Genomic DNA, 13,372 nt, shown 5'->3' with positions numbered 1-13,372 from the left:
CAGTCCCTGACTTAAATTTTTTGGGTTTTTTTTTCCTTCTTTGCGCTAAACAAGAGGTTTTTTTCCTCCCCTCACTGAATGCATTCCCAAGTTTACTGATCGAATTTTGATTTACCAAAACACGAAATGAATCCTTTCATTGCTTTCAGTTATTCATAAAAATGGGATGCAATTAATTTCAAACACAAGTAACACTGGACTTGAAACATAGACATATTCACTGGGAGAGAGGCACCAGGGACTTTTCTACTAGAAATTTCCACCATAGGCTCACAAATCCCGATTAACTTCTTCCACAAGCAACGCCAATAAATGAGAACTGGCTAGAGAGAGGGATGTCAGGCGTATTTTTTAAAAGGAGACAGCCGGGCTCAGTGGCTCAGCCTGTAATCCCGCGCCTTTGGGAGGCTGAGGTGAGTGAATTGCCTGAGCCTGAGGGTTCGAGACCCTCCTGGGCAACTTGGCGAGATCTCATCTCTACAATAAATCAAAAAACTAGCTGGGCATGGTAGCGCGCGCCTGTAGTTCCAGCTACTCGGAAGGCTGAGGCAGAAGGATCGCCGGAGCCCAGCAGGTCGAGGCTGCGGTGGTCAAGAGCAGCCACTGCACTCTAGTCTGGGCAACAGAGTGAGACTCAAAAAAAAACTCAAAAAAAAAAAAGGAGACAGAAAAGTATCTGGTTCTTTATGACTGTTTGGTATTTCCTTTATAGTCTATTGGGGAAAGAGAATTTGATTTATTTTTCTCCTTTTCCAACTGGGAATAAATAATAGTGGTGGTCAGAGTCTACCACCTCTGAAATTGGGCCGGCAACCTGGCATCAGGGGAATTTGGCTGGGCTACCCTATGAAGCAATGACCTTGTATAAAGTTGAATCCCAAAGTAGTGTGTTTCTTTTGTGATCTTTAAAAGTAAGTCCTTGATGTCAGAAGGAGGCATAAAGAGAAAGCCAAGCCGCTTCTGGGGGTTCCCTCCCAGAGGCAGAGCTGATGACTCTTTGGGATGCAGAGTGACAACTCTGGGAGGGCCACGTTACATCAGGAATCTTGGAGGACCTGGAATTACTTATAGTCCTTTGACGATGACCACCTCTTGAGCAAACCCTGCAGAATAGAGGACAAGTTGTGGCTTGTTAAAAGCTCCAGATGAGAAAATTCTTGAGAATAATCTGGCAGCCTCAGGGGGAAAATGCTGATTGGTTTCTCTATTGAGCATCAGACCAGTTTATTATGAAAATTCCCAGAAGCCAAAGAGTTATGGGCTCCCACTAGAAGTCTGACATGACGACTAGTTTTATCCTGACTAGTTTTAACCTGAGTAGGTGCCGCTTGTTGCCAAGGCTGGTAACAAATTATCATAATTACTATAATTTGTCATAATGCAAATACATGTTGCTATATGCAAAGAAAACTAAAGAACCAATTATAACCAACAAGAATCTCTACCTCGTTTGTTACAAACTGTAGAGTTTTTACTATTTTCATTTTAGATGAAAATTGTGGGGTTTTTTTGTTTTGTTTTGTTTTTTGGAGTCTGGGGCTCACTCTGTCTCCTAGGCTGTAGTGCAGTGGCACAATCACAGCTCACTGCAGCCTCCATTTCCTGGGCTCAGGCAGTCCTCCCACCTCAGCCTCTAAAGTGGACAGGACTATAGGTGGGCAGCATCACCACACCCAGCTATTTTTTTTTTCTTATTTTGTGTAGAAATGAGGTCTTACCACATTGCCCAGTTGGTCTTGAACTCCTGGGCTCAAGCAGTCCTCCCGCCTCAGCCTCCCAAAGTGCTAGGATTATAGGCGTGAGCCACCATACCCTGCCAAAAATGATGTTTTCACAAACTACTAGTGAAACATTATTGCCGTGGTATTAACAGAATTTTACTAACTTGTGTTTTTTCCTTTTCAGTTTCCATTTGACACTCTGACCCCCGATGGGAAACGAATAACCTGGGACAATAGGAAAGGCTTTATAATATCAGAGGCAACATACAGAGAAATTGGGCTTCTGACTTGTGAAACAACAGTCCATGGACATCTGTATAAGACAAACTATCTCACGCATCGACAAAGTAAGTGATGGTCCAGAGGCGTGAGTGTAAGCCGAAGTGCTCTGTGGTTTATCTGCTTAAAGAAATCTTAATTTTAAAAAAAAATGTTCTCTCTTATGCTTGCAGCCAATACAATCAGAGATGTCCATATAGGCACACCGAGCCCAGTCAAATTACTCAGAGGCCACACTCTTACCCTCAACTGTACTGCCACCACCCCCTTGAACACGAGAGTTCAGATGTCCTGGAGTTACCCTGGTGAAGTGAGTGACCCATTTTTCTGTTTCTTCTGCAGGACAGTAGTTAATTTTAGCAAGTGAAATCCCACTGGGTTTTTGAGACGGGAAAAATCAGAAATTCTGACGGCTGTGGCAGTGTTAGTCAATACAGACGCTCTGGGTTTGGTTTTGGGTTATCGCCTTGCCTGGCATTTCATGAGTGTGATATGCATAGATACCTTCTTTTGATGTCTGGAGCTTTGTTTTGAAGAGTGTAGGCTGGTATTTCTATTGCATGATTCTGGGTGGAAAAAAGGATTGTTCCATTCTTGGAAACCATTCTCTAGGATTAAGAGATGAGAGAGAAATTTATCACTAAATGCCAGGCAGGGACTGTCTTTTGTAACAACAACTACAACAACTTTCCAGGAGGCTGTCTTTGTCAGCGCATTCGTTTAAGATCCTGGCAGACAGGCAGGCACCTGATTGGAGCATGTTTGGAGAAGATTCTATAAGCCAACCAGCCAGGATTTCATTTGCTAAGTGTAAAAGGAGCAATTCAGCCGGGCTCGGTGGCTCAGCTTGTAATCCCAGCACTTTGGGAGGCTGAAGTGAGTGAATTGCCTGAGCCCGCGGGTTCGAGACCCGCCTGGGCAACTTGGCGAGACCTCATCTCTACAATAAATCAAAAAATTAGCCGGGCGTGGTAGCGCGTGCCTGTAGTTCCAGCTACTTGGAAGGCTGAGGCGGAAGGATCGCCAGAGCCCAGCAGGTCGAGGCTGCGGTGGCCGGGAGCGGCCACTGCACTCCAGTCTGGGCGACAGAGTGAGCTCCAACTCAAAAAAAAAAAAAAAGAGGAGCAATTCTGTCCTTCAGAAAAATGAGAAGAATAAAGACTGAGTTAGGTTCTCTTATTCAGTGTGAACATCCTTGCAAACAATAACTATTTTTACAACGTATAGTTGAGCAGATGATAAATTGTTTAGGAAATTTTGACAGTCGTTCCAACCTCCATTTCTTGTGTCAGTATGATCGCAATCCTTTGTTACATCACTCAGATTGCCCAATTACAAGCCAAGTTATGATTAAATTACATATGAAAGATGAATGCGTCAGTCCCAAACTACTGCTGCCTTTCATCACCATTTCTTGCCACGGAACTTGAATAACTTAGCAACAGACAGGTGTAACAAGTGCCCTGTAGGGACACATTAAGGACTTATCAGTCATAAACTATTTTCTAGAAAGTGGAATGGTTTCATTTAAATAAAAATGCTGCCAGACTCGGTAGCTCAGCCTGTAATCCCAGCACTTTGGGATGCCAAGGCATGTGGATTGCCTGAGCTCGCGGGTTTGAGACCAACCCAGGCAACTTGGCGAGACCTTGTCTCTACAGTAAATAAAAAATTAGCCAGGTGTGGTAGCGCACGCCTGTAGTTCCGACTACCTGGAAGGCTGAGGCAGAAGGATGGCTGGAGCCCAGCAGGTCGAGTCTGTGGTGGCGAGGATCTTGCCACTGCACTCTAGTCTGGGTGACAGATTGGGACTCCAACTCAAAAAAAAAATGCTATGACGTATAGCATTATTCTCTGGGTAGAAATTGAATAGAAATTGAATGTTCTCAATAAATGCTGAGAGAGAAGAAACTTTTATCCTGTTAGTGTTGCCACTGTAAGAGTATTGATACCACATCTATGGAATGCCACTACACTTCTAAGTGCACTGTCCAATTCAGAACTGTGATGGAATAGTCTATCTCTGTGCTGTCCAGTACTGTAAACACTAGCCATATACAGCTGTTGAGCACTTAAAATGTGGACGGTGTGACCGAGAAATTGAATTGTTAATTTTGTTTAATTTTAACAGCTACATGTGGCTGTTGGCTGCAGAACTGATCAAAGCAATTATAAAACACAGAATGAGTTGTTTTCCAAGTCAGATACGATACCACTGTTACTCAAACTTGGCAAAGGGAGAAGTAATACCTATACAGAGTTGCAGAATTCTCCCTCAGTCTGTTATTTTAGGGAAATGATTCTCTGACTTGTGAAGGTGTTGGTTGACTTTTCTCTCTGGTTATTGCTGAGAATAAAGAAAGTGGCCATCCTGTCCAATAAGGAAGTAAAAGGACAGGTGGGCAGAAGCTATTAAAATAATGTGAAGAGGAGTGCTAAGTTCAAGACCCAAAGACCAGCTCTGGACAGCTTCCAAAGCCTTTTTTCTTCCCCTCTCACCATGGGAAAGAGTTGAGATGAGGAAACAACATATTATGAGTTATAAAATGCAATGCTGAGAGAGAGAGAGAGAATGAATTAAAGGAGAAAGCATTGTTACCTTGTCTTCTTAAAACAGTGAGCCATCGTGGCCAGTGCAGACTGCTCAGCCTGAGGCTGACAAGGACAACACCTTCCATGTATTGGCTAAACTTGCCAATGGGCTTGTATGTGCCCAGATCCATTTACTGTGATTTAGCAGATATTGGTAGGCATCACTCAACCAGTGAAATAATAAGACTAGAGGATTATCCACTTCTAGTAGGTATAGCCAAGACTCATTCTCTTTTCCTTTATTTCTAGTAGGGAAGCAAAAGGAAACTCACATGGTGATTTTTACAAGCAACACCATCACAGGGCCAGACATTAGAACTTGTCAGTGCCAGCACGTGTGTGTTAGCAAGGCTAGGGACAGGCTGCTGTCCAGAGATTTGCGCCCCAGGGGAAGGACTGTGTTTATACTCAAACAACCTGCATTCCTGACCTACTTCAGCCTGTGTCTGTGTGGCTTCAGTTTCTTGGTCAGTAAAAGGGTAACAAGCTTGCCAATCTCACTAGGTTGTCCTGAAAAACAAGTGAGATATATACAAGCTCGTCCATTTGAAGAAAATCAAGTGGTTATATTTGAAGCGCATCTAACAGACATGTAGTTTCCAGACATCTTGCTCTAGTTGGGTTTGATGTGCTCTTCGCATAAAAAAAAGAAGCTGTTGTCAAAATGATGATCTGAGAAACTTTAAAGTGCCATGTCGCTTTCAGCATGAACAATGACTCATACATTTGTTATGTACTTTCCTTCTAGGCAAATAGAGGTTCCATAAGGCAACGCATCGACCAAAGCCACTCCCACTCCAACATGTTCTACAGTTTTCTTACCATTGACAAAGTGCAGAACAAAGACAAAGGACTCTACACCTGCCACGTGCAGAGTGGACCAGTCTTCAAATCTGTCAACACCTCAGTGCATATATATGGTAAGTGAGACTTCAGGCTTGCCAGCTCATGCCATGCTTTGTAATCATGGTGGATGCCTGGCTTCTGTAAACAAGTACATTTTCTGTTGGCCAAGAGTTACATTACCACGCATGAAAACAACTTTGCCATGTCCCCTGCGCCCGCTGCCAAAAAGCAAATCACTTTAAGCACTCTTTCAATTTAATATTTTGAACTGGACAGTCTTTCCTTTACACGTTTGTTATGGCTGATTATTCAGTTAGATCCTAAGATTTTTATGAAATTTTTAATGTAGTGTTCCACATAAACAAAACAGAAAAAGATGATCAATTTTTCTTTTTTTTTTTTTTTTGAGTTGGAGTCTCACTCTGTCACCCAGACTGTACTCCTGGCCACTGCAGCCTCGACCTGCTGGGCACTGACGATCCTTCCACCTCAGCCTTCCAAGTAACTGGAACTACAGGCGCACGCTACCACGCCTGGCTAATTTTTTGATTTATTATAGAGATGAGGTCTCGCCAAGTTGCCCAAGTGGGTCTCGAACCAGCGGGCTCAGGCAATCCACTCACCTTGGCCTCCCAAAGCTCTGGGATTACAGGCTGATCCACCAAGCCCAGCGCAGTTTTACTTTTATTATCTGAGAAAATTTTCTTAGGCTCTTCCATGAATTAGAGAAATAAAAAGGTGGTATGCTAAATTATCTAGAATTCATGCTATTCTTTTTTTTTAATTTTTAATTTTAAATATGAGGGATAAATTCAGGGTTAGGTATACAAATGTTCATTATGCGGGTACCCTTGTTGATGAGGTATGCCCCTTCCCTCCCCTGGCAGTTTCCCACCACTGCCAATCACACACCCCCATCCCCAGAATTCATCACATCACCTCCCCCCTCCCCAGAATTCATGCCATTCTATCCCTGGTTTTACTATTATGGAATCCTAGTATTGTTGCTTTCCAATAAGAAAATTCTATAGAGAATGCTTAATGAACTCACCTCCATTGCTGAAAAGGAAATCAGTGTGAAAAGCAGAAATTTTGGAACAATGCAGTCAACAGCATTTTATTTCCTTTTGACTTTCTCCAGTTGATTTTGTGATGTCAATTGTTTTAGGGTGCCCAAAGCAGCTTTCTCCCACCTTACTCCTATTGGCCAAGGTAGATTTTTAGAAATATCTTCCCACTTTTTTATTATTGTGATACAGATATTGGAGGAGTCTCACTTTCACTTGCCCCTGCCACTGATTTATATCCCTGGGACTTGATAGTTTTTGATTTGACTGTATTTCACCAGCTAGCATGCTTTTCAAGTCTTCTACTGAACATTTGGGCTTATTGACAAGTTTGGTCATAATTCAGCTCTATTTATCCATTGATTCCATCCTTCCTTAATGAGGCCCTAGGGTTGTATTTATAGAGATAGACTCTTTCCTAATGCATTTATCACTTCTCTTTTCAAAGAAAAAGCGTTCATCACTGTGAAACATCGAAAACAGCAGGTGCTTGAAACCATAGCTGGCAAGCGGTCTTACCGGCTCTCCATGAAAGTGAAGGCTTTCCCCTCTCCGGAAGTCGTATGGTAGGACCGTGATTAATTCCATGTCATTTGCAGAGTTCCCTGTATGTAGGGAGATGCAAGAGCCCGATCTTTGAATTCTGACAAGATATCAAGAGAAGTTCGTTGGACAGAACTAGAGTTAAGAGCTGCATAGACTCGGGGGGCGGGGTGGGGAGAGAACAGGGGTAGGGATGGCAGGATGAAGGGAGAGGCAAGGCTGTCTCGAGGGCTCATTTCAGTCTAGTCAGTCTGTCACTGTGACTAAGTTTATGCATCTCTAAACCTTCCTATGATGTCAACGTTCTTTGAATGGGAATGTGTTGGAAATGACTAGGAAGCATTTTGAATATGTAACATGCTCTATTAAGCCTGAAGAAGTGGGCTCTTGTCATGAGAATGCTGAAAATAATTCTTTTATATACAGCTGGGTTGAAAGTTCCAGTCTTGTTTTAAAATTAAACAAACATTAATAGAGACAAGACTTACTCATTTGAAGAGGGAGACAAATGGACCTACTTGAACTAATTAAGTTTTTTTCGGTTCGAAGCTTGCATATTCAGAAACCTCTTTAAAAAGTTGGGTTTTTTTATACTAGTACAACACCTGATAAAAAAAACAATGTAATCTGTATATAATCTCCAGTCATTTTGTTAAATGACTTTTAATGCCAATATCTTTGGCTCAAGTCATTACATTTTTAGACAAAGGGTTTAGTACAAAACTGATTAGGAAAACAATCCATACAATTTGGAAGTAGTGCATTTGAGAGTTTCCTGGCCAGAGCTTTTAATACCATATGAGAGTAGTGTTTGTTTACAATTTTCTCAAATACTTAATAGGGAATTAAAGAGAAAAATTAAGCCTTGTGCTACTCCTGCATGCCGTTAAGGAGAAAAGGGATTCTTTTTGTTCCATAACAACCAGAAAGTCTAATAATAATTTTTTTTTTTTAGTCGAAGTCTCACTCTTTCACCCAGGCTGGAGTGCAGTGGCATGCTCATGGCCACCGCAGCCTCCACCTGCTGGGCTCAGGCAATCCTTCCGCCTCAGCCTTCCAAGTAGCTGGAACTACAGGTGTGCACTACCATGTTCAGCTAATTTTTTGATTTATTGTAGAGCCGAGGTCTCGCTAAGTTGTTTAGGCCAGTCTCAAACCCCTGGGCTCAGGTAATCCTCTCGCCTTTGCCTCCCAAAGTGCTGAGATTACAGTTGTGAGCCATCACGCCTGGCACATTTTTAAGTTTAATAGAAAATTTAACAGGAATTGAATGACTCTAGGAAGTACATTCACTCTTCCAGTGTTTGAGAGTACCCTTGTTTGTTAGTGTGAGTTTCTCTAGTAACTAAGTAGCAAAGGCATAAAAAACAGTCAACCCACCTTCAAAAATTTTGACTTGTTAACAGGAAATAATTTAAAGTACTACTAAAATGATATCCGTCATCCCGAAATATAGCAGAGTTATTTTAACTGCCTTGGGTCTGAGACTTACTAGTAATGGGAATTTGTTTGCAGGACTATGAACTCTGTGTGATTATGAACTGTATTTCCAATATTATACCTTTATACAAAACACAATAGACTCCTAAAAGATTAAAACTGCCCATGGAAAGAACGGCACATCTTAATGGAATCCTAGCATTTTCGACTTGTAAGGGGTCTTTAGGAATCTCTAGACCCCCTGAGAGAGCGAAGGCTCCTACTGGTCAGTCCCACATGTGGGGCCAGGCCTTGACTCTCAGGTCTGTATGCAGCTGAGTGGTACCAAGGCATTGATTCTATATTTAAGATGCTTTGTAAATTTCTTTAAGCTTATGCCTTCTGTTTGTTTGGTGCCTTAATGGTTCTCCTCGGGGGAAAAGTCTTGATCATCTTGATTTCACTATAGTTTATGACAGGGTCAACTGGTGTGATCATTTATGCAATTAATAAGAACTCCACATGAGACCACAATAGAAAAGTCTATTTTTATGTTTATCTGGAGAAATGATCTAGTCAATCTGACTTACAATGGCCCTTGGACTGCTGATGGAGCCTCATGGAAAACTCTGGAAAACATCTCAGATGGAATCAGAGCCAGTGCCCATGGGTTAACACTTAAGTCACAAGATCAACAGCATGCCTGTGGGTACTTTAAACCATCACTCTTTTTTCCTTCCATCACTTCACTTTTTTTTTTTGAGTTGGAGTCTCACTCTATCGCCCAGGTTGGAGTGCAGTGGCACGCTCATGGCCACCACAGCCTCGACCTGCTGGGTTCAGACGATCCTTCTGCCTCAGCCTTCCAAGTAGCTGGAACTACAGGTGTGCCCCACGCCTGGCTCATTTTTTGGTTTATTGTAGAGAGGATGTCTCTCCATGTTGCCTAGTCTGGTCTTGAACCCCTGGACTCAGGCAATCCTTTCAGCTCAGCCTTCCAAAGTGCTGGGATTACAGGTGTGAGCCACCATACCCGACACTTCTTCTTTGCCAGTAAACATGAAATGTTACGCAGTCTAAAAATCATGCCTGCCTTTACTGAAAAGTTAGCGCCTACATTGGAAAAAATCAATGTTGATGATGAAAGGTTCAAATCTCGAGCTCACGAATTTAAATGCTAGTGTTACGGTGACAGCCAAGAGACCATGTGAAATGACTTACTGATCGTGCTTTTATCCATAGGTTGAAAGACGGGTTACCTACAACTGAGAAATCTCCTCGCTACTTGGTTCATGGCTATTCATTAATTATCAAGGATGTAACTATGGAGGATGCAGGAGATTATACAATCTTGCTGAGCATAAAACAGTGGAAAGTGTTTAAAAATCTCACTACCACTCTGATTGTGAATGGTAAGTCTAGTGCTCATACCTTCTTCCAGTTCTGGTAGGGGACAAATTAATGCAAATTTGTATATTCAAAAGACAGTATAACAACATCAAAGGGCCGGACTCGGTGGCTCAGCCTATAATCTCAGCACTTTGGGAGGCTGAGGCAAGTGCATTGCCTGAGCCCGTGGGTTCGAGACCCACCCGGGCAACTTAGGGAGACCTCATCTCTGCAATAAATCAAAAAATTAGCTGGGTGTGGTAGCGGGCGCCTGTAGCTCTAGCTACTTGGAAGGCTGAGGCTGAAGGATCCCTGGAGCCCAGCAGGTCGAGGCTGCGGTGGTCAGGAACGTGCCACTGCATTCCAGTCTGGGCGACAGAGTGAGACTCCAACTCAAAAAAAAAAGCAAAGAAAAGAAAATGTTAAATCGCTATTTTAAAACCATGTCTGCTCCCATCACCACAGTCTCATGTTTGTTTACCTTCCATAGTCGACAAGATTTTCGATCATTGTAATCATTATGTACATACCATGAAATCAAATGATTAGCATTCTCAAAATACTTCAATTTTTTAAAATTGGCATTTTCTTGATGAATGGGAGGGTTTGTTTGGTTTTGGTTTTCGTGTTTGCTTCCTTTACATCAAAACCAGTGAGAATGTGGTCCCTGGTGTGTGGCGCAGGGAAGTCACCAGAGCGTCTCCTGACTTCTGTCCCGTTCTTCTTTCCTTTCCAGTGAAACCCCAGATTTACGAAAAGGCCGTGTCATCATTTCCGCACCCAGCCCTCTACGCACTGGGCAGCAGACAGACCCTGACCTGCACCGTTGATGGCATCCCTCAACCCACAATCAAGTGGTTCTGGCACCCCTGCAGCCGTAACCATTCCAGAACAAGGTAGGGACAGTTCGTTTCTTGATGAACTTTCAAATCTGTCTTGACACCTGGAATCGACAGTCTTGATGGACACAGATGGGAATTTGCAGGTGGAATGAGTGACATATTTGGGGCAAAGGGGCTCTCTGCTTCGGTAAAAGGTGGGAATAGCTACTTCTCTTCCTTACTGAAAATACTCTCCCACTTGCTAATAATTTCATAATTTTTCTCTCTAGTGTACAATTTTAGGAGCACAGGAACGAAACTAAGGTTCCCCTGTGAGCCATTATTTAGCTCGGGTTCGAACGCCAGTCTCTGGTTTCCCAGTTTGAGACTCCCAGACTTTGGCCATGCCACTGTGTCGGTGACACTGGTCTTCCCATTTTTCATATTCCTTGGCTGTGGTCCAAGATCTTCCAGCACTGATGATCACTCTGCCCTTCCATCTGTCTGCAATGCACTTCCACCCAGAATAGAAGGCCTTTGTTATCAGACTTCACACTTAGCTCTTAAGTGACCTTCTCTGAGAACCCTCCTGCGTGCCTCATTCAGACTCTTTCTTCCCCCTCAGTGTGAACAGCACTTTGTTCACAACCCTGCATGTCACTCAGCGTGCACACGTTTGCCTCTCTCTAAGCTCGGAGCTAACTGAGACCACCCGTATCTTCAGGGCCGGGCCCATAACTGGCATGCGGCAGATGCCCTGTGTGTGTCTGTTGAGTGACTACGCCCTGCCCTCTGCTAACTGTGCAGCGTTTCCTTGCATCCTGTTGACGACCAAGCCCTGTTTGCTTTTTCCCCTTTGTGTTTAGTCTAGAGGGATGATACTAATGATAGTTCATGGGAGCTAATTGGAAGAACAGGAATAGAATTGATAGGTACAACAATAAAAGAGTATTGAAACTGCCCCCAAATTATCCTGATTTCAAAATGTTTTCTTGATCACTTTACTTACAGAGTGTTTGGGAGGATTGCTATTTAAAATAAAAAATAAAAACAAAACCAAGTTGATAAAGTGAATAAGGCATAATTCTAGCATAAACAGATAGAAGTGGCTATTTGGCTTTCTAGATTCTTCCCACAATTCTAACTCTTCATCTCATGTTTTAATCTTGGTTTAGGGCGTATTACTCTGATAGTGGAAAGTTACTGGTGAGCTATGAATTCCTGAGAAGTAGCTATTTCCCCACGTCTGATTTCTCACTTGAGTGTCATTTTCCAAGAATAGAAATATAGAGAACTTGCAAGTCTTGAATACCTTCTTTACCAGTGTGGATATTTAACCCAGAAAATGGTGAGATCTACTGAGATTTTGTATTATTTTGCCAATCTGGGGTAGACATCAATATTCATATTTATGGACCCACCCCTTTAGATCTTGATATGTGTGCCAACTTAACATACAGATAAATTAAAAATAACTAAATAATTGAAACTATTAGATTTGGATAAACATGTTGAGTTGAATTTTTGTGGAATAAGTCTTTTTGTAAATATTTTTCAAGTTTTGTTTTGACACTATCACATCTAAAATTTCTAATCTATTTAGGAGTACAGCTAGTAACTATGTTAGAACAATTATGAATGACAGAACATAATTTGGGGTTAAATGATGCTAATAAAATGTAGTTTGGGGAATGAGGCCAGCTGACGTGAGACTCTAAACATTAGCTCTCTTTCCAATCCTTTGGGGTGCTGGGATCTTTCTCCTGTGTTATGGACTAAGCTCACCAAGGCCTAGAAAGATGTCTTCTTCCTTTTGGAATTTTCTCAAGACTCGGGGCACTGCCTTACATGTTTATTGACCATCTGAACTATTCTCTGTTAAAGACGTTTGTATTTTTACTACTCACAAGGCAGTTCAGAAATGAAAGCTTTAAGTTTTCATGCTGTTTCATTTCTTTAATACGTTGTTGGTTGAAATTACCTGCCAAAAATGTGCACAGTCCTAAAAGGTTGTGTTCTTGTAGTCAGCAGTACTGACTGAGTAGCCCGCCTATGCCAGGCCCAGATTTGGTGCTTGATGGTTAGGTCAGTACACATAATTTAGGAACATTTCAGAAATATATGCAGCACCTGTGTACACTAGGAAATAAACAGAACTCTCTATTTCACCCTGTCAGAGAGCTAAAGTGAAAATAGGCAAATAAGCGAAGCCCTCTTTAATTACCAAAATGTTTCAAATGTGTCCTTATATGAATATATTTTTATATACTTACAATAACTTAGATTCAATTATAGATAGGAATTTTAGTGACTTGTTATAAGGAATGTTCTGTTGTACTTAACTGATTTTCAGTAACATATTTGCATAGTGCTATCTATACATGATCAACAAAAGAGAATGGGTGACTGATATATACACATTACTCTTTTTTTTTTGAGTTGGAGTCTCACTCTGTCACCCAGACTGGAGTGCAGTGGCCGCTCCTGGCCACCGCAGCCTCGACCTCCTGGGCTTCGGCGATCCTTCTGCCTCAGCCTTCCAAGTAGCTGGAACCACAGGCGCACGCTACCACGCCTGGCTAATTTTTTTTTGTTTTTTTTTTTTTGAGTTGGAGTCTCACTCTGTCGCCCAGACTGGAGTGCAGTGGCATGCTCCCGGCCACCGCAGCCTCGACCTGCTGGGCTCCGGCGATCC

The 13,372-nt window shown here is 42.3% G+C and overlaps 1 protein-coding gene across 1 annotated transcript in view; it reads left to right on the top strand.

Moving 5' to 3' along the window:
* Positions 1-13,372, top strand: part of LOC103271953 (vascular endothelial growth factor receptor 1-like) — a gene marked incomplete at its 3' end in the record, with an annotated part of 101,119 nt that overhangs the window by 32,281 nt on the left and 55,466 nt on the right. Inside the window, exons 4-10 of the mRNA XM_021718252.1 lie at positions 1,906-2,068; positions 2,174-2,310; positions 3,510-3,512; positions 5,341-5,512; positions 6,954-7,071; positions 9,710-9,879; positions 10,593-10,752. Of these exons, the coding sequence (XP_021573927.1) occupies positions 1,906-2,068; positions 2,174-2,310; positions 3,510-3,512; positions 5,341-5,512; positions 6,954-7,071; positions 9,710-9,879; positions 10,593-10,752 (923 nt within the window). The remainder of the gene's footprint in view (positions 1-1,905; positions 2,069-2,173; positions 2,311-3,509; positions 3,513-5,340; positions 5,513-6,953; positions 7,072-9,709; positions 9,880-10,592; positions 10,753-13,372) is intronic.

Source organism: Carlito syrichta, unplaced genomic scaffold, assembly GCF_000164805.1.
Source record: "Carlito syrichta isolate Samal-C Ts95f unplaced genomic scaffold, Tarsius_syrichta-2.0.1 Scaffold312037, whole genome shotgun sequence".
Classification (NCBI taxonomy): Eukaryota; Metazoa; Chordata; class Mammalia; order Primates; family Tarsiidae; genus Carlito; species Carlito syrichta.
This window is presented reverse-complemented; position numbering and strand designations above follow the sequence as displayed.